Raw genomic sequence first — 21,784 nt, 5'->3', positions numbered from 1 at the left:
AGTGAAGCAGAAACTGAACGTCTCCTTGGCCATCCATGAGCTCAGTTTTTTGGTAAGCTGACTTCTAGAAGATGGAACGCCTCCAACTGGCCACAGCCTGTGATTGTTCAGCAAAAAGTGCGCTCTCCTCCACCCATATTCGCAACAATGTATTTCATGCATGATCATTTAAAAAAAAAACAACCTTCTGTACAGGACATAATAAAATCTTTCAATTATTTTACACTATGATTTTCATTCTATCAGCAACTAGAACTTTCCACTCAAAGAAACCTTATTCAGCATTAATCCATCAAATATAGACTGTAAGCAGGCCTGGTGACCTAAGCAAGTCTGCCCAACTACTCAAAAGAGGGATGGAGGTTCGAGGGTTACAAGTTCAAGTCCAGCCTGGGCCACTTAGTGAGACATTATTTCAATATTAAAAATAAGAAGAGGGGCTGGGCTGTAAGTGAGCTCGCCTGAGATATGTAAAGCCCTGAATGCAATCCCCAGAAGTGCCAATAATGGTCACACATTTGTTTAAACTCCATTTTTTTCTTCACCAATAATACATGGTATTCAAAGTATCTTCATCATTGCATTTTCTCAGCTTCGCAGTTGAATGAGTGACAGTTAAAACGCCAAAGCCTTCGGTAGTAAAATCACGAAACCATGGCACGTTCCAAGACAAACGGTGAATGACTAGACACGGCAGCTGTTCCAATGAATGATCTCTAATCTCTCCGAGCTTTGGTTTGCCTGGAAACCAGGAGGTTCTCACTCCCTCTGCTTTCCAGAACGAACATAATATGTTCACGGCAAAAACATAATATGCTTTTTTCACTTATTCATCAAGAAAACCCGTTCTAAATATAAAGCTCTGCTTACAAAGCTGCTCTGAGAAGCGGAAAAACAACCCAGCGCCTGAGCCTCCCCCATCCATGTCTGGGTGCCACGGTGGAGGCCGCACTCACCTCAATTGGTAAACAGAACAATTGGTAAACAGCTCCACTCTGCCTGGCTGTGTTTTATTTTTCATGATGATCGTTTGAAACAGGTTTTTTGCTTTGTTGCAGGGGAGGTTCTTTAGGTTTTGTTTTTGGCTTTTGGTTTTGGTTTTCGATACAAAGTCTCACATGGTAGCTCAGGCTGGCCTCAAACCCTCCACAAACCTTCTATGTCCCCTGCTTCTGGACCATTGGGATGACAGGCGTGAACATCACACCTGGCTGGAACAGGCTTATTAATTGACAATGTATTTGCTTCTAAATTATATTTGCTGTAATTATATTATAATTCTCCACTTGTAGACGCAACTTTCTTTAGAATTTAACTTTCTTTTGAGTTTCTTTAATGGTGCCCCGGCTCCTCGGGTTTGAATCTGAAATCACCCCCCAGTAGGCTTATGTTTTAAACACCTGTGCCCTGCCCTGCCCGCCTGGAGGCACAATTTCTGGAGGCCACGGAAACATTAAGAGGCTAGTTGACAGAAGGCGTGGACCTTGGAAGGCACAGCCGCCTCTCTCCTTCCTGACTCAGGTTCATATCACTGTTTCCTGGTGATATGAACGGCTCTGCCCCTAGCTCCTGCCACCATGGCCGCCCCCCAGGAGGGACTGACACTTGGCCAACATCAGTCTTTCGTTAAGTCATTTCTGTCACGTGTTTGTTGCGGTTGTGGGAAATGTACCCAACGTTGTGGTGCAGATCGAATCCACCAAACAGTGATAGGTGATTTCCAACTGAATTATTCTTCTGCCAGGGACTGACTGTATGAGGTCTGATTCATTTGTCCGCAGCTTCTTCCAGCTGTTTGTTTTCGCTCTTTGCCTGGACGAGCTCCTCAGCCAAGACTGGCTGCATTCTTTCCCCACCCCCGGGGTGAACATAAGTATCATTGACTTCAAAGTGGGGACTTTCAACCTCGGCCCAGAGGAGAGTGACCAAGGGCTAAATTGCATCCCCAACCTTTCACTGAAGTACTAATTGCTCTCTTTGTGAAGAAGACCCACAGCCTTAGGAGGCAGTGGTAGAGCTATCAATTGCTATAAGCAAGGCAGGAAAACGCTGTCTCCTTACCTTCAGAAAGCTTGCCTTTCCCCCTGTGGCACCAGTTGTGCTCAGGGCCTCAAGGACACATAGCTTGTTTCCAAATAGCCCAGGATCTCTAAACACTGGACAGAGCCTCCTAAGCCCCTGCTGAGCTTTCAGACAGGGCCAATTCCACCAACATTCAGGAAGTCTCATCTTTGGAGTCAAGTGCCCCTGCTTAGAAAAACTCCAAAAGCACTAAAGATTATGGCTCTGACCCAAAGCCTTTCTCTCTGCCACTGCTTTGGTGGTGTTCAACCTCTCATGGTTTGAGCTCTTCTGTTCTTCCTTTTTTTCTTAACTATTACATAAATCATAAGAGTTTTTAATTTACTTTTTAAATAACAAATACATTTACACATTTATGGAAAACAGTGTGAAAACTGTCTGCTGAAGGACCTTTCGTTCTATGGTGGATTCTTGCACCAGAAAGCAGACAGCTGAGTAGAAGGAAAAGATGCTAAGAAGAGGCCTCCCCTAGAGCTAGACTTCTACAACGTTGACCCTTTATGCCTAAGAAACTGTCATGTGACCCCCAAGTATATTAGAACATAAAACAGGTATCCAAACATTTGCTGATAATACATTTTAAAGAAATGTATTCTTAAAGTTCATTTAATTTCCCCACATATTAAAGTAATTGGTTCACTAACGAAATGGGTATGCCTATCTATTTTCATCGAAAGAATCAAATCTTGAGTCAACAAGATGGTGCAGAGAGGAAAGGCACTTGCAGACAAACCTGATGGCCTGTGTTTAATCCCCAGGACTGACGTGCAATGAGAGAATCAGCTGCTGCAAGCTGTCCTGACTGCCACATGTATGTCGTGACAGGCATGTACACATGCACACACATGAACGTAATAAAAAAACCTTTTAAAAAATTTACCTACATTTTGGCTGGATATCTGACACTGTGGGACATTCAGCACCCCCAGCAGTGTCCAGTTTGTCATATTTTATTTTATAATAATAAACGCCACTTAGAGGGCCACTTCATTTAATACACAGAAGACGAGGGCACAAATGTATTTGGAGTCATTTCAGCAACCACTGGAGATTCAAGCACTATGCCAGGAATTTGAAGCAAGTGATTACTGCTTCTTTTGTGCCCAAAAGTCTCACATGAAATGGCTCTTTCATTTCTAGAAATCTTCATAACTCCACTCTAGTCTTCTCTGAATTCCTCTTCATAATTAAAAAAAAAAAAGTCTAACTCTATTCTTAACATTAGACCGCTGACAATTGTCAAGTCTCATTCTTCCCCCTCCAGCCTGAAACCTGCACAAGCTGTAGGAAAAGTCTGGCCACTTCCTCCCTGGGCCATCAGGAAGGTCAAACCCAGTTTCTGTGTAGGATCTCTGCACCCTGACCATTCCCCAACAAACACAACACAAACCAAAGGCATGCCCATCCCTCGCTCAATCCAAGCAGACCACTCTGTGTGCAAACCTGTTCTTCCCAGAAACCCTCACCCACTAAATACCAAACTTTTGCATCCTCTGGACACTGTGTGGCTCCATTATCTAACTAATCTGGGGCAGGATGGTTAATCCCAATCTCCATAGGTTCAGTGTGAATGTGTGGTGTCCCCCCGAAAGTTCTTGTGTTTGTGTTTGCACACTTGGTCCCTAACCGGCGATGCTGTTTGGGAAGGTTGTGGAACTTTCAGGAGGTGTAGCCTCGCTGGAGGAAGTGCTGGACTGGGGGTGGGCCCCACTTCCTGTTCTCTCTGCTTCCTGGATGCTGATGCAACCAGGAGCTTCCTGTCCTCATGGCCTGCCTTCCACCTGCGACCATGCCTTCCCTGCCGAAGCAGACCGGAAGCGTCCCTCTGGAACGGAGTCAAAGTCACCCTCTTCCCTTCAATTACCGGAGTATTTTATCACAGCAGCAGGAACGAAACTAGGCCAGCGTTGTAGCCAGAAACTCCCTGAGACAGTGAGCACCTGTGCTGGCCTTATATCTAGATTAGATATGATCCAGTAGAATGGCGGAGAAGGAGAGCAATGGACACACAGCATTCATGAGCACGAGAAACCTCACAGAGAGACGTCTGGTCATTAAGTCCTGCAGTCTAAAGATCAGTTCAACACAGATTATACAGAAGGATGTCCTGGGCCAGTTTCCACGGCTATAACAAAACACCTGATAGCAGGTAAACTTCAAATCATAGAAGTATGTTTGGGTTGTGGTTCTAGAGGCTGTGAAGTCTGAGAGCTTCTGCTGGGGACACGGTGAGACAAACAAAAACACATCTGGATGGTCTCTCTTCCCCTTCGTAGAAATCACTAATGCCAAGGGGACTCCAACTTTCATGACCCCATGGACCCTAACTGCCTCCCGAAAGCCTCAAAGTCTTAACAGAAGAATCTGGGGATTGACCGTCCAACACAGGAGCCCCCCAAGATGAACAAATGAAGACCCCCTCAAGATGTAGAAAACGACTGTGCAGTTCCCCTGAGTATCTTGGAATTTCTAGCTATTTCCACCCAAACGAGTGAGTGTCCACGTGAGTAAATGTTCCTCCAGTTTCCTCCCTGGATAGCTCTGAGATACACGGAGTCCCAGGAGCGATGCAGTGAGCGTTCTCATCGTCACCTGTTACGAACTCAAGTCTCTGCGCAGGTTGGGCTGGAAAGAGCACCATACTTTTTCTTGTTAACACGCTAAGTCAGAATGCCAGAATCACTGAAGGGGGCACACGAAAAGTCACAAACAGTAACATCCTTCGAATCGCACTTCGAATCAAAGGAGATCTACCAGTGCACAGAGCAGAAAATGTCCCCTGCCTTTTCTGCCATACCTAGTCCCCTAAAGGTCAGAGCCACAAGAAACAGCCTTTCTTGGGGAGAGGAGTTATAACACCAAAATGTGGAGTACTTACGCATCTTTAGCTGCTCCCGTTGGACCTAGGGGAGAAAAGAAAAAGATTTGCATTGGTGTGACAGTATTTCTACAGGTTAAGTCCAATACCTAAATAGACTGAAGCATGCATGTGTGTCTTTGGAGACAAGGTCTCACGCTGTGCAGCTCTGGCTGGCCTGGAACTCACTGCATAGACAAGGTTGGCTTCCAACTCACAGAGATCATCCTTCCTTTGCCTCCCATGTACTGGGATTGGTGTGTGCCCCAACACCTGGCACGAGAACACTTTTTAATAAACGTTTAAAAACGAAATCAAGACACCTCTGCATTCACTTCCCCTTGCAGGCTGGTGTCTACTCTGAGCTACTGGAGTCACATGACACACTAATCAGGAACAACATGGAGGTGGTAGATGCGATGAAGTAAGCGGTGTGGACACCAGCCTGATCCCAAGGCAGACATAAGGTGCTGTGAGTCTAGGTCCTCCCACTTCCTACCCACAGAGCAAGCACAGTCCAACACAGTCCAAGGCTCTTCTGGGCCCCGCACCCACCTCTATCTGAACAACTCCGAGGAAGGTGTTCTTACAAAGTAGTTGATTACATACGGAAGAGACACTGAATGCCATGTAACTAGACAGGGTTGAAGCCAAGTTCTGTGTCTTCCATATAGGGTGTGTGTGTGTGTGTGTGTGTGTGTGTGTGTGTGTGTACTCACTGCGGGTGTACACATACATGTATGACTGACCATGCATGCATGTGTACACATATGTGTGTATATGCATGTGTGTATGTGTGCATTTGGTGGGGGAAGAAAGGGGAAGAGACTGACAGACAAGCAGGTAGAGATACTTTGGAATTGAAAATACTTTAAACCACCACCCTAAAATTTAAAAAAAAAAAAATAAGACAATAAAAACAACCAGGGAGCCGGGTGATGGTGGCGCACGCCTTTAATCCCAGCACTCGGGAGGCAGAGGCAGGCAGATCTCTGTGAGTTCGAGACCAGCCTGGTCTACAGAGCTAGTTCCAGGACAGGCTTCAAAGCCACAGAGAAACCCTGTCTGGAAAAACCAAAAAAAAACAAAAAACAAAAAAACAAAAAAAAACAAAAACCAGGGACAGGATATTTTGATCATATAAATAAATAAATAATCAACAATCGATGCTTCCGAAATGAGCAATTCCGGAGTTGAAACAAGTGGAGGATCTAGAAGAAAGGCTAGAAAGAAATAATAACCATCTTAGTTTTATTCATGGGATGGGGTAGAGAGTGGTTTCCCCTTCCTCGTGTGGTGGGGGAGGTGTGAGAAACTGGGATTCACATCCTGAGTTCAGGGTCACTGAAGAGACCTGGGACAATCGCGCAGGGGCCGAGCCTCAGAAGTCACTGCGGCATCTCAGGGATGATGCCGGGCAGGCTCAGCACAGAACAGTCCCAAGTGGTGTCCTTGTCCCCTCTCCAGTGTCTGTCTAAGAGCCGCTAAATCTTTATGCTGCAGTGTCTTGTGACTGGGACATCCTGGAAGACAGAGCAGCTTCGAGGGCCAACCACCACGCTATCAGCACTGACTTCAATCAGCCACCAAGAACTCTCCATCCATCCTCTTCACCTTGATGGCACCAGGCCCCCCGGTGCCATTAGAGCGTCTCCCTGCTGGGCTCCCTGCTGGTGAACTCACAGCAGGCTCAGTGGGAATGAGGGGTGTCACCTTCCAAAAGGAGGTCCACGTGAGGGGAGCAAAAGCAGGATTTGTAAAGTGTGCCTCACTTTCAGAAGGGGGAGGAATGGCGCCCCTGAGAAGCCAAGTAGCAACCAGGGTACGAGAATTGGCTCCACAGTGCTTCTTTTCAGAGGTTTGGTTGGTTGTTTTTTTTTTTTTTTAAGATAATTGTATAATTGTTTGGAAACCTGTGAGAGAATTACCAGAGTACATAGGTACATGAAATGTGACCTTTAAACCCATTTTACCCGGAAAAGTGGCAGGTCATAAAATGATGTTTTATATTATTAATATTTGAACTTTTTTTAAAGGTTAGAAATAAGGGGCACAGCTATGAGCACCAAATACTAAACACCGGAAGTCGGGCTGTTCCTGTCTTACGACGCAGAAAGATGACGAAAGCAGGCTGGCGAAGTACCTGAGGCGCCTTCTCAAGTTCTAAGTCTCAACCCTTGTGGGGCGGTGAAAGACCCTTTAAGAGGGGAAGCCTAGGACCACCTGCCTGTCGGGTGTTTGCAATGAGAGTCACAGCAGTGAGAAAATGACAGGTGAGAAATAGCAACGGGAATTATGTTGTGGTGGGGGTGGGGTCACCACAACATGGAGAACTATTGGGAAAGTTGAGAACAGCTCGCTCAGAGAAGTCTCTCCTTAGGTCAGATCCATTCGCACTGAAGATCTTAATCTCACGCTATTTTTGAGAAACTGAGTCATATAGGAAACCGTTCCCTGCGGACTGTGCTTATGAGTTAAAAGTTTTATTTTGATAATAAAAGGAGCTTAAATTCAGAAACTGTTATTTGTAAGGCTCAAACTGAATAGATAAAAGCTTTATTTAGCTTCTTGTATATGTTTTCAGGGTGAAGCCTAAAGCAAAAAACTAAAAACAAGCAAGGTTTGCTTAGCTCACACATACCTAATAGATAATGGTCCTCAAACTTCCCAAAGATCTGCCGAATATGGCATTTAAAATGTTTAATGGGAAAGCTTACTATGACAGGGACCCGCAGCTCCTAGCAGTGGCCCCGAGGTCTCCAAAGAAGATGCTGCAGCACCACAGAGACTCCATCTGGATTGTGGTAACGCTGACCACAGGGCAAGACTGCCCTAATGCCACACCTGCCGCAGAACCTGGCCCAAACTCTGGACAAGCAGGACATTGAGAGTTGGCTGCCCCACTTTGCCTAAACAAAGGAAGGTCCGTCTCTCTCATGTTCCTCCCCCGTGGGAAAACCTCTCACTTTCTGGGCCTGGCAGGTGAAACCTGCTGTTGCCCTGGAACCTCTGCTCCCAACTCCACGGAGATCACAGGAGCCTGGGATGGCAGTCTAATAATTGGGCTAGTCTCTGTCATTTTAACTGATACATTTGGATTGTACTTTCTGTTACAATTTATCCTTCTCAGATCTCTGGTGGGGTCTCTCTCCTGGTCTTGGGACTCCACCCTTCCCCAACTACCAGGCCAATGGACCTAAAAGCTCCAAATGTAATATTTTTCTTTATGTCCCTAAACTTTAACTCCTGTTCCTAGCCTATATCTGCCGCGGCAGATTTCCATTTGGCTGACAGACACCGTCCCAGAATCAGCTGCTAACTACATCCAACTCCAAATAACTATGAGCTCTAGAGTTTCTGAAAGCTGATGTGGACCAGTCCAGCTGATGTGATCGCTCCCTGTCTCTTCAGCTGGGTCAGCTAACCAGAGGCTTCTGATGAACGTCCCCTTGCCTGAACTCTTTCCTTACCTTTGACTAGCATTCCAGTCTTTCTGGGCTCTGACAAGATCCTAGCTTCAGCAGGAAGTAGTTACAGAAGAGAGAACATCACCCCTTATCCTGCAACAGGCTGGGATGTTAGAGCAAAAGAATACTTCTTAGTATGGGGAAAGAATAGTTATCAATAATGCCTATTGGCATACCAGGAAAAGTACTTGTTAAAATCGAAAAGGCCCAGATCTATCAACAGGTAAATCCATTAGCTGATATAGCCTACAATATGGTAGGTCACATGATCTGCTGTATGTAAAATAGAGAGGTTATTGTACAGCTTTAGGAGAAAATTGTTTCTATGTAAACCACTCATGAATCATTAGAAATAGTCTTGCTGGACTAAAAAAACAAAAAAATCATTGCACGCCAGGGGACCTGAGAGGAAGTAAGTAATTGGTCCCCATTCTCATTTCCAGGTCCCTTCTAGACATAGCTCTATTGTCAGCCTCTGGCCCTTCTGCTTCTGCTGACTGCTGTTGGCTCTTGCATCACTGATGCCTTAACTGAATGCTAATTCCTGTCTGGGCGACATTAAGCTGAGGGTTATTAGATCCCAATAAAAACAGGTACCATCACAGGGTCAGGGATTTGACTCAGGATACAACTCGAGGTGGGGGAAGGAATGGGAGAGCCAAAGTTACATTTTAACTCCTATGCCTCAGAGATCCATGGAATGAAAATGAATGCCTCTGATCTGCAAGCCCCTTGCCAAGGACTGATAGACAGTTCCTGAAATGCTGGGGACTACTGTTTATGAGAGATAACAAGTCTCACGCTTTCGCTCCCTAAACAAGTTTGTTTAAGTCATGTTCACTACAGGAGCTTGATCACAGGTGGGTGGGAGGTTCCGACCTGGGCAGGAAATACCTCAGGATGTATGCTCGCCCCTGATTGGACCTGGGCAGGAAATATGTCAGGATGTATGCTCGCCCCTGATTGGACCTGATGGAAATACTTTAAGATCCTACAAACCATGACTCAGGGCCATTTCCTGGGAACCCAGGTATGGACCTGACCGGAGTCCATCTACCTGGCCAGTATTTAATCAAAGCTTGGTTCAAATTTGGCTTTAAACTGCCGTCGTGGTCTTATTCTTGACCAGAGGGATTAACGCCAGCATCACTAAATTAATTAGTTAATTAATTACTTCACTTTGAGGAAGAAACTCATGGGAAAATTCATATTTGGAGGGATTGACTGTGACATGTCTCACGTTCTAGGGACGCAAACAGAACGTTGTTCCTGGAGAACCATCAGGCCAGCGAGGATGCAAGGCACCACGTCAGCCTGGTAGCTGAAGAAACACACACTTCGTCTTGGTTCCAACAGGCAGATGACCCTTTGAGGTTCCTCCATACCGAGTGAGTATGAAGAAGAATGAATCAGGTGACCCAGATGTTCTTAGTATTGTTCAAATTTACACACTTGTTCATAAGAGAGGTTCCTCACACTAGCCAAGAGAATACTTATCCCCCCCCCCACACACACACACACACACCCACTCCACTATGAAGCACTGGGCATCAAAACCAGCAAGCCAAGAAGAAGTACCTGTCACTCAGCAACACCACAGCCCAAGAGATCTACACTGAGCTACACCCCATCTCAAGAGGTCAACCTTGCCGGGCAGCGGTGGCGCATGCCTTTAATCCCAGCACTCGGGAGGCAGAGGCAGGCGGATCCCTGTGAGTTCGAGGCCAGCCTGGTCTACAAGAGCTAGTTCCAGGACAGGAACCAAAAAGCTACGGAGAAACCCTGTCTCGAAAAATCCAAAAAAAAAGAGGTCAACCTTGAGCCATATCCCAGCCAAAGAGGTCTACACTGAGCCACACCCCAGACCCTTATCCCTTCTAAGAGAATAACATCCATTTATTTTCACATTAGAAAAAACATCTAGTACAGCTTCACAAACCTTCTTAGAGTATAAGCAATCAGAAACCTAAATACCTTTGGTACTTATGGGAAATGATAAAAACACGCAGAACGTCTCACTCTGTTTTCTAAAAGAAAACTCCTGCTGAGAACTGTGAAATCTACAGGAAAAAAAAAAACTAATCTTCTCTTTAATGTTAACACTTTTATTTTTTAACACTGGTCCCTCTGACCGGCAATGATTCTAAATCTAGATCATGTTTTCTCCCTGGTCAGAGGAAATAAAACAACAGCTCCTTAGTTCAAGACAATGGCTTTTGGCTTTTCTTTTTAAAAGAAGCCAGCAAAAACAATACGGATTCAAAAGCTGCATTTATTACAGTAATGAAGAGGAAATTTCAGGTCAACACGTCCTGGCGATAGACAACTGTGTCAATGAGTGGTGACGTTCTCACAGAACACTAACTCCTTGTCTCTGGGTTGTCCTTATGGTGTTTTAACTTTCGAACAGTGAAAAGCAAAAATAAACAAAGGTGGGGCTAGGGGGAATAGGGTAGTGGGTAAGAGAGCTCGCTGCAGACCCACGTGGACCTGAGTTCAAATCCCCAGCACCACATAAAAGCAGGGCACGGCCAAGCGTGACTGCAACCCCAGCACTGGGGAGCCTGCTGGACAGCCAGTCTAACCCAGGTGAGTAGCTTCAGATTCAATGAGAGACTCACTCAAATAAGGTAGAGAAGGACAGCAGGCTATTTGGTGTCTTCCTCAAGCTTCCAGGCACCATTCACACACAGGCACACGCACACCCACACACACACCAAATAAGGTAAAAAACATCGACACTAAGCTGCTGTAGCATAACCTCATCCATGGCCATCCACAGAAAGTCCCTCGTGGTGGAAGTGATTAACTCAGCGGGTCCCAGGGTCAGCTCTGAGGACAGAGGATGAACGCCGTGACGTGAAGGATGAAAGAATATCGTGATCCTCTCTGAGGTGACTGCCAGTTCCCTCCTCATCCCTGCCATTTCAGACCTTCTCCCACGCCTGCCACCTTAGTCTCACAGCGAGCCGCGCCTCCTTCCTGCTACCCAAACAGCTCCACTCACTCGCTCATCCTCTCCTCCGTCCACACCTGCGTCCCTCGCTCCGCAGCCAGTCTTCCGGGTCTGGCCTCTGGACCTTCACCTCTGGACCTCGGCCCAGACATTCTCTGCACTTCAAAGGCTCCATTAACCTCTTTGAATCCTGACCCTTCTGTAAGCACACACCTCCTCCCCTTCAGTGTCATTTGTGAATGCCCTTCCCTGTGGAACTCTAACAAGCCCATTCAATGGAGGAGGCACTGTTTAAACCCCGTGAAAACATTAGCCCAGTGACTCTTACTAGTTATTCCAATTTTACAGATTCTTCAAAACCCATCGGGTCCCATCCCTTGCAAGCAGGCTTTCCTGACTGTTCAGGGTCTCAGCTCATTTTTCCCAATTACTTCGTCAGTCACAGAGTGCTCGCGCAATTTAAAACTTCATTTTCCATTGTATTTGTCTCCCAATCATACTCATTCATTCATTCAAATAAGTATTTTTAGAATGCTAAAAAAAAAAATTCCATTATAAGTTTTGAGGTTGAGGAGTTAGGGCAGTTTGGCTGCACAAGTGTAAGGAATTTGATCCACGGGGAAGTCACGCAGAGAAACACATGCCTGCAACCCCAGTGTTTGTGGGGAAGCAGAGACAGGGTTCTCAGAAACCAGTCTAGTTCAAACCTAAGCCCCAGGTTCCGGAAGGTAAGGTATAAGCCAGGTAAGTTATAAGACAGGTGCACGCCTTTAATCCCAGTTCTAGGGAGGCAGAGGCAGGCAGATCTCTGTGAGTTTGAGGCCAGCCTATTCCAGGACAGCCAGGCCTGTTACACAGAGAAACCCTGTCTCTGGTTGGGGTGGGAGGGAATTAAGGTGTAAATCAATAGATTTACTTGCTCGGCATGGTGGCGCATGCCTTTAATCCTGACACTAGGAAGGCAGAGGTAGATGTATCTCTGTGAATTCGAGGCCAGCCTGGTCTACAAAGCGAATTCCTGGAAAGTTAGGGCTGTTACACAGAGAAAAAAAAAAAAATAGAGGAAGACTTTCAACATCTGGCCACCACATCTGTATATGTAGACACATACACACACATGTACACACACACACACACACACACATACATACATACACACTCACATTGATTAACTGATTAATTAATTAAAATACAATTATTTAATTTTAGAGATCGGTCTAGAAGCCAAGGATACTGCTATAAATAAAACAGAAGGGGCTCTCAGGAGGATGTCCCTTGCGGGAGAGAAACACATGAGACAAGTAAGGACAAGACAGCTGCTCTCCAGAAAATGTGCTTCAGAGAGAAAACAGAAGTGCCCGTGGCCTTGCCAGCACTAGAGGCAGGAGGAGAGAGTAAGGTAAGATACAAAAGACCACTCTGATGACGTCATCCAAGTCTTCCATCACCCCGTCACCCCAGGCATGGGCTAAAGCTAAACACCAGCAGCCTGCTCCAACACTAACAAACCATCTACTGCCACCAATCAAGGCTGGACCCTGGTGCTTACATTAAAGGAAAAACAATTACTTAACTAATTGAGGACAATGCGGTCACTAATCTAAATAACTGGACCCCAAAGCATCATATCAACTCCCCAGGGGCGCTGGTAAAATGAGGTGATTGCTAAGCTCCTCCCCTTCTGACTACCCTTACATTAAAATCAGAAGCATTGTGACCATAAGCCGCCCACAAAATTAAGGCCAGATGGTTGCCCATTGCCTATCTCTGGTAAAAATTACAGCTGGTTCAGATGGCACACGCCGAATGCTTCTAAAACCACTGCCCGGTTATTTTAAAAAATTAGAAGCAATTAGCCTGCACAGAAGCAGGGCAGTGCCGCTATCTGGGAATCCTGGGACTTTTTTCATGTGTGTGTGTGTGTACATATATATGCACACGTGTGTTTGCGTGTTCGTATGTGTGTGGGTGCACAGGCGTGTGGAAACCCAGGGCTGACATTCTGTCTTCCTCAAGCTCTCTCCACCTTATTCACTAAAGCTAGCCAGCTTGTCCGTAACCCCCAGCATTGGGGTGGGAGCAGCTTGCCTGTAACCCCAGCATGGGGGTGGGAGCAGCTTGCCTGTAACCCCAGCATGGGGGTGGGAGCAGCTTGCCTGTAACCCCAGCACTGGGGTGGGAGCAGCTTGCTTGTAACCCCAGCATTGGGGTGGGAGCAGCTTGCCTGTAACCCCAGCATGGGGGTGGGAGCAGCTTGCTTGTAACCCCAGCACTGGGGTGGGAGCAGCTTGCCTGTAACCCCAGCATTGGGGTGGGAGCAGCTTGCTTGTAACCCCAGCACTGGGGTGGGAGCAGCTTGCCTGTAACCCCAGCATTGGGGTGGGAGCAGCTTGCTTGTAACCCCAGCACTGGGGTGGGAGCAGCTTGCCTGTAACCCCAGCATTGGGGTGGGAGCAGCTTGCCTATAACCCCAGCACTGGGGTGGGAGCAGCTTGCCTGTAACCCCAGCATTGGGGTGGGAACAGCTTGCTTGTAACCCCAGCACTGGGGTGGGAGCAGCTTGCTTGTAACCCCAGCACTGGGGTGGGAGCAGCTTGCCTGTAACCCCAGCATTGGAGGGGGAGCAGCTTGCCTGTAACCCCAGCATTGGAGGGGGAGCATCTTGCCTGTAACTCCAGAATGGGGGCAGTTTGCCGGTAACCCCAGCATTGAGGGAAAGCTTTCCTATAATCCCAGCATTGTAGGGGGCCGGCTTATCTGTAACCCCAGCTTTGTGGGAGGGCCTTATACAGAGGCCAAAGGCTCATTGGGATTTCTGGGCCAGAACAGTGAGCCCCAGGTTCAGTAAGAAACTTTGTCTTAGAAAATCAAGTGGAGAACGACAGGAAAAGATGGAGTTACAGGTGGCTGCCACACCCACCCAGCTCTCGTGTGCGTTCCAGTTCCCACACCCACGTGGCAAATGCTCTAACCAGAGCAATCTCCCCTGGCTCCAGTGGAATTTTTAAGGGATTTTTCTGACTTACTTAGAAAGGGATTTTTCTGGTTCACACTCCAAAGGCTCGCTTAATAGTGTATACCTATCCGGCTTGTATACATGCAGGAGTACCCGTCTGTGAGTGCAGGCATGCATGAGCGTGTGAAGGTCAGAGGTCAGCCTTGGGTGGTTTTCCTCGAGGCCCACCCATCTGTACTCACAGGATCCCCCCCTGGCCTGGAACTGACTGAGTACGGTAAACTGGAGGACCAGCAAGTCCCAGAGATCCTATCTCCTCTTCCCCCAGCGCTGGGATTATGTATACCACCACCCTTTAGCTTTCTTTTTTTTTTTTTTAGAATTTTATTAATTAATATTAAAATCATTTGGAGTCTCAACATAACAGAAGAATAGCAAGAGAAAGATATCTGAAACATGTTTCTTTCCTTTTACATGTCAAGTATTTTCTTTTTTTTTTAGATTTTTTTTAAAGATTTATTTATTACATATACAGTGTTCTGCTTGCATGTATGCTTGCAGACCAGAAGAGGGCGCCAGATATCATTACAGATGGTTGTGAGCCACCATGTGGTTGCTGGGAATTGAACTCAGGACCTCTGGAAGAGCAATCAGTGCTCTTAACCTCTGAGCCGTCTCTCTAGCCCCTCAAATATTTTCTTTTATCATCCCCAGATCTTACAACTTTCATTTACACATCCTAATAACTTGCATTTCCTAAATTACCCCTTTAGTTTTCTTTACACCATTCTGAGGATCAAACTCAGGTTTCAGTGATTGCAAGCATTTTACCAGCTGAGCCAAATCCCTAGTCCTCTGTGTAATTTGTTTTTCATTTAGCTATTTACTTGATTATTGAATTTGGAGGTAAGATCTCACTATATAATACCTGGCTGGCCTAGAATTTGCTTTGTAGCCCAGGCTAGCCTCAAAATCACAGAGATCAATCTGTCTCGGCCTCTTTCTTTGCCTCCTGAGTGCTGGGATTAAAGGAATGAGCCACTGTGCCCTGCCCGCCCCATGATTTTGTTTTTTAAAAGAGACTGAGTAAGGACTTCGGTCTTTGCCTCCTGAGGGAAGCGCTGGAGGGCGAACACACAGAAGGGGTTCCTGGCTGCTTGGGCAGGGGCACCCCAAAGCTCCCGTGTTGGAATAAATATCCAAACACTTCCAGACAGACCACTTTATACAGCGGTTTCTCCGGAGAAACGTGCTAAAACATCACAGAATGGGAACCGCAAGCATCCATCTTCCATAGCTCTGAGTTGGAAAAAATCAAATTCCTGCAGGGAGAAAGTGCTCCTACCAAAGCATCAAAATGAGCCACACCTGAGGGTGGTGGGAAAATTCTGGAACTAGGCTGTGGAGACCAAGGCAAGACGATCGGGGATTCCAGAATTAAATAGAGAGATGGGCAGGAGGAAACTCTGCAGGGCGGTGGGACAGTGCTGAGTTAACGTACAAATGACAAGATCCCGAATTGGACAGACAGCACTGCAAGGGAAAAATGGGGTGTGGGGGGGGGACTTAAAATGCAAAGCTCTTGAAGGCTCGAAAGGGTCTCCATCTGCATCAACAGCTCAGCTCCTCCAGGAAGCTCTCTGGCGAGCACTGTCGCGCAGGTGTTCTATGTGTATTCTACGTACAAGGTGCAGCAATTGCCCTCACACACTCAGCCTCCCTGCTCAGCCCCTCAACAGTCAGGAAGCTTAGCTGCACTTTCCAGTCCTCTCCTACTGGCTGTCCCATCCCCTGCTCTGCACTGAGGTTGGAGCATGGGTGAGCTGAAGTCGAGGGCACAGGGGAACCTGAGCCAGAAAGAGGCTCCGATGTGTTTCCTCCCTCACGGCCATGCGGTACATCCTCCACCTTCTCCACTAATGTGGCATAGAGAATCACATGTACTCAAGCCCATGGCTGCGTGTCAACCCGTCATATTAGCCAAGTTCGCCAGGCCGCAGCCAAGAAAGGCAAGGGTCCAGATAGCCGGGAGAAGAGAGAAATAATCATCTGTTTTGCCTGAATACATAGGGAATAAAAGGGTTTATTTGAGGCTAGCCCAATCTACATAGCGAGTTTCAAGTTCCAAGTGAGCCAGAACTACATAGTGAGACTGTCACAAAAAAAAAAAATTAAAATTAAGTTTATAATGGTAATTTCAGGCCTGTTGAGACAAAAGTAGATCTGTCATTTTCTTGTAGAAAAAAAAAATATTCACCGAAGCCATCTTTTCAACATACTAATAACTTTTTACCGCAATATAATAATCTCATTTTACAGTGTTTCCCTCCATTATCTGATTTGGAGTTTCACACTGGCCCTAGGAAACAGAGTTCATCCAATTATCCCCCACGATACAGATAAAGGAAGCAGAGCTCAGAACGCAACGAGCAATGCCCACAGCCACGCAGCCAGGCAGAGCAGCAAAGCCAAGGGTGAGTCTAAGCTCCCAGTTCACGGTCACCAGCGTGACGCACCTCTCTGTGCCTTTTTAATCATTTAACTTTGTTCAGTGTGGCAACTGAAAAGTATAAAATGTTGAGAGCAGGATTTCTAGGACATTTTAGTAGCTGTGGTCTGTTCATACCTACACGGACAACAGCATCTATTCACCGAATCGCATAGGCTCGGGACAGGTTTGCAGCCTGGCCCTAAGAGACCCTGACACCGAAGTCAGAGCTCACAGTTGGGACATATTTATCTTCGTGTCGGGACATTCCTTCCGTGCCCTTCTGGCTCTCATCCTGACATAGCCCCTTTCAGAAACTAAAATTCCTGCCACCAGCTGACAGACAGAACATACCAATGGCCAAATCCTGAAACCAGCCAGCTGGACACACAGGCTGGGGAATATTCGGAACGACTTCTCAAAGCCAAGGGTTAGAGGGGATGTAGACATGCCCACTCACGGTGCCTTCTCCTTCCTGGCAAACAGCGTGTACGCCCTACCCTGCTCTCTCTGAACAAGAAGGCAATTTTCAGCAAAGAGCAAGGCAGGGAACAGCACGCTCTTGCACGCTCGTCCTTCACAAACAAAAGTGGTCGTTAAGGACGTGCACTTCAAGGGAATTTTTTCAGTGTAGCTAGATTTCCCTCTACCCAACGAGGCATCTACTCAAAAAAAAAAAAAAGCCAATCAAATATTTGTAAATAGAATCATCCACCCCTCCCTCCACAAGAAATGGGATTCTTTTTTTCTTAAGATACAGTTCTGGCTGGCCTGGAACTCCGCATATAGTCCAGGCCAGCCATGAACTTGGCGTGAACCTCCTGACCCTCTTTTCCTTAGTGTAGGATGATAGGCACAGATCACCAACACGGACAGAAGAAACATGATTCGTGGTTTGTTGGGGGAGGGGGAAGTTGTTTGTTTTTGTTTTTAAGATAGCTTGAGCTCACAGTAAAGTGAGGCCTTGAACTTCTGATCCTCCCTCCTGCTTCACAGACCCACACCCCACGTCCAGTTGATCGGGTGCTGGAGATGGACCCCAGGGCTCTGTGTGTGCTAAGCTGGTCCTCTATCAAGTGAGCTACATCTCCGGCCCAATTTCTAGACTGCTTAGCCACACTATCACTGAAATGCAACCTGTGTGTTAACAATTCAGAGCCGCCTCATTATCATTCTGATCTTTACTTAACAATGGTAACTTCTCCCTCTATCCCCCAAAATTTGACAAAGGGTCTGCTAACGACAATGTAAAAGCATGGGGCAGTCGGGAACGTTTCCTGCTCTTACAGAGGACCCAAGTTTGGTTCCCAGCACTAACGTGGTGGCCACAACAGCTTGTAACTAATGTTCCAGGGAATGTGATACCCTCTGGTGGTATTCTCAGGTACCTACATCCACATAGCACACACACACACACACACACACACACACACACACAGAGACAGTAATAAAAAACAAATTCTTAAAAAAATGCAAATGCACAAACTTGCTCCACTTTTAAGAAAATCTGCTATGGATTCCTCTTCCAATTTTTGTTTTGTTTGTTTGTTAACTTCTCAACCTTCTTTTCTTACAACCTAGCACACATGCAGTAGGCTTACATGGAACCACAGAACCTGGGACCTAGGCACCATGACACTCTCCTGATTTCCGCTTGCAAGGAAACATGGCCACTCTCTGCTTGAATCCTGATCCTGTATTCATTTGCATATGACGCTGACTAAGCTGAGTCACTGCTATATGAACCTAAAAGATTTGCTTCCCAGTGGCTGTCTGCAGATCAGGAAGGCAGACCTTAACTCAAGACACTGAAGGTCACGTGGGACAGATAAACTTTCAGGTGTTTTGGTTGTAGCTCTTGAAACAGTATTTGATAGTCCACAAGAATGACACTGGCAGCCCCAAAAGAGAGACCAACTGTGGTCAGTGATTTGGGTAGATTTCCAGAATGGAAGCCATCGTGGGAATGTTAAAAGATTAGCCAGGCTTGCTATTATTGCAGGCCTTTCCATCCCGGCTCATGAGAGCCTGGTCCAGGAGAACCGCAAATTAAAGGCCAGTCTGGGCAGCAGGGGGAGTTCAGAGCAAGACTGGACAACTTAGTGAGACCCTATCTCAAAATAAAAAAAGCAATACAGGGAACGGAGCTCAGTGGTCCAAGTCCTGCCCGACATGTGCAATATCAGAGCCTGGTTTCAAACCTGAGTACTTCAAACAATCTGAAATAAAAATAACTACCAAGCCTCAAGGTCTTGGCTAAGGGAGGTGGCAGCCCCAAGCTTCAAAATTATTAGCACAGCATCCTGATTAGCTTAGTAAACACTGCAGGATGGAGAACTGTTTGTACTTGCTGGTTGGGGTGGGCTGAGGCATCACCGAACTCAGAGAAGCTAGGGAATCCTGTCCAAAAAAGACGCTGAAAATACGTCAACAGAGAATAACCCCAAACAAATCCAACATCGGCTAGTTTAATCAGAAGACCTGCATCTTACAGTAAGTCGCTTGATACAAAGCCGGGCTTGGCCAGAGAAATCTTAGAAGCCCTGTCCTGCCAATCAACGAAATGAAGCAGTGCCTGGGCAAGTTTGAATATATTTTTAAGTGAACATATATCAATAGAAAGGCCAATACCGAAGCTCTCTCAGGCGAATCTGAGCGTCTAGCTACCGCAGCTTCTCAGTGAGCGCCTAAGAGCGCAGCCCGGTGGGTCTTAAGTAAGCAGACCCACACCACACGGATGCGTTTCCGGAGCCCCGCCGGCTGCTGCTCTAAACCCACTGGCACTCGGCCCCACCCCCAGCCCCAGAAAAGTCCTGACTTGCTCAGCCTGCACTTTTCCAGGTACAGGGTCTGGAAGCAAAGGGGTTGGGGCGGGGGAGGGGGCGAGGCCTGGAGGCGCCCCATTGAAAAGGGAGGTGAGGGACCCGAGACGTGTCCGGGAAATTCTGGTCCCCAGAAGGGTGCAGAGCCCGGCTGCAGGACCCAGGCGACAATCCTCCCCGCTGAATTCGGGCGTGACCGCCCCCGCACGGGGCACCGGCTCCCACTCGGTCTTTCCAGAAACGCTCCAGTCTCGAAAATGGGGATGGGGCGAGGGAACTGCGCGCCCCCCGCTGCGGCAACCTCTCCCGCGGGACCCACGCCCCGCGACACCGCTTACCTCGGCTCGCGCCCCCGCTGGTGGCAGTGGAGTTCCCGCAACCCATCGCGCCGCCCGTGGGGAAGCCGCGCTCCGGACCTCACCAATGCCGCAGGTCCGGGAGGTGGAGACCCAGATGGAGGCGGCACCAGGGACCAGGGACAGCCCTAGCCCCGCCCGGCACGGGGACCCCCACGGACCCCACCCGTCACCGCGGCAACCGCGGTGTCCACCAATCCGCAACCTCCTGCGCGCTCCTCGGCCGGGCATTGGTGGTGGTTCAGAAGGGGCGGGAGTTCAAACTAGGGTTTGGGGTACCAGGCCAAAAGCCGAGGGGCGTGGTCCGCAGCAGGATCACTAAGCTTGGGATGTTCACCAGCTCGCCCTCATTCCTCTTCGCCTTCCCCTTTCTTTACTCAAGGCCCCTATTCTCCGTCCCCAGGATGTGGAGAGGAGAGGAAGTGACAGTTTGGAGCATTGTGGATGTCTGTCTAGTGAGGCTAAGGTTAACAGCCTAAACGATGTTCAGATCTGAAGACGAAACCAAAACCTCTCCCTCTTTCGAAGAAGGCAGAGAGAGCTCCGTCCCCACAACCTCATCACCTAGAAAACCCAGTTGCCCCACCCCCAGGTTGGTCAGACCTACGTGTCTTCCCCCCAGATCGGTGTCTCTCAGATCTGAAACCAGAGTCTAACCCTGCTTTCTGATTCAAGGCAGAGCTACGAATGTTCGTGGTTTCGTTCAACATAGCCGTTGGGCACATGTAGCTGGGGTCACACACAACGCCTGCTCTGCCCCGTGACAGCTGGGAGATTCAGGAGCAATATGGAGATAGAGAATCATGGACGTGTGTAAGCTACTGGCTCAACACCTGTGCTCAGCCAACGCCAGCTGCTATCATGGATCTTGGATTGAGCAGGAACACAAATTCCCTGGAGGTGAGGGATCCTCCGTTTCTTACTGTCCTCCTGGCTCACAGTGGAGAATCAATAAACTCATTGAGACACCAGTGAATTCAAGCCAGGAAATAAAGCCCCATTTTAAACTCACTTGGTATTTATAGAGAGCCCAGGCTGTGCCAAGTTCTTTGCTAAATTCTGGGGTTACAAACATGAGGGAGACAGTCTCCTCAGAGGGATGATTATAAACAAATTAGCTACATTGTAACAGGGACACCAACAGAGTGATACAGAGAGGAAAGGCTAAAAAAATGTAGATAGGGCTGGGGAGCGTATAGACCCAAAGGTCAGGCAGGCTTCTGAGCAACCCCTCGGAGATTCCAGGACTTGGGAATCCTGTTGTTCAGGATACGAGAGACACTGCATCCTCCTTTTGAAGCTTAGGTATGTGTGACCTTGCGATGGGACGCTGTTTATTCTTGGACAAGATGAGGGCACTTTTCGGTTGGCTTCTAGTCTGTGGACAAAATACTTGGTAAGAAGCCATTCAAGAAACCAAGGTTTTAGCCGGGCGATGGTGGTGCACGCCTTTAACTCCAGCCCTCGGGAGGCAGAGGCAGGCGGATCTCTGTGAGTTCGAGACCAGCCTGGTCTACAGAGCTAGTTCCAGGACAGGCTCCAAAGCCACAGAGAAACCCTGTCTCGAAAAACCAAAAAAAAAAAAAAAACCCAGGTTTTATTTTGACTGATGATTAGGTAGGAATGTAGTCCATTTCGGTGAGGAAAGGGTGCTGACAGGAACATGAGACTGTTACCAGCCTTAAGGCCAACAGCCTTTCTCAGCCCGCTGGGCTTGACCCAAGGTGTGAGTCCAAGTTCATTGTCTCAGGCCAGTAAAGACTAAAGATGCAGACACTTGCCAGAGCAAGAAGGTAAACT

At 47.5% G+C, this 21,784-nt stretch overlaps 1 protein-coding gene and 1 long non-coding RNA gene across 2 annotated transcripts in view; one reads left to right on the top strand and one right to left on the bottom strand.

Annotated features, from left to right (window-relative positions):
• CUNH12orf75 (chromosome unknown C12orf75 homolog) overlaps positions 1-20,121 on the bottom strand; it is a 28,763-nt gene extending 8,642 nt beyond the window's left edge. Inside the window, exons 1-2 of the mRNA XM_041672284.1 lie at positions 19,967-20,121; positions 4,961-4,985 (exon numbers count right to left, since the gene is read on the bottom strand). Coding sequence (XP_041528218.1) covers positions 4,961-4,985; positions 19,967-20,012 — 71 coding nt within the window. The 5' untranslated portion in view covers positions 20,013-20,121. The remainder of the gene's footprint in view (positions 1-4,960; positions 4,986-19,966) is intronic.
• On the top strand, positions 7,067-20,732 carry LOC121461294. The gene is made up of 5 exons (XR_005976173.1): positions 7,067-7,212; positions 9,654-9,794; positions 12,572-12,761; positions 20,388-20,576; positions 20,660-20,732. It is a non-coding gene; the product is annotated as an uncharacterized LOC121461294 (long non-coding RNA).
• The last annotated feature ends 1,052 nt before the right edge of the window (positions 20,733-21,784 follow it).

This window comes from Microtus oregoni, unplaced genomic scaffold, assembly GCF_018167655.1.
Source record: "Microtus oregoni isolate MIOR12 unplaced genomic scaffold, Mior012 000001F_ref0000356, whole genome shotgun sequence".
Lineage (NCBI taxonomy): Eukaryota > Metazoa > Chordata > Mammalia > Rodentia > Cricetidae > Microtus > Microtus oregoni.
Note: the sequence above shows the minus strand (reverse complement) of the source record. Positions and strands in the feature narration are given on the sequence as shown.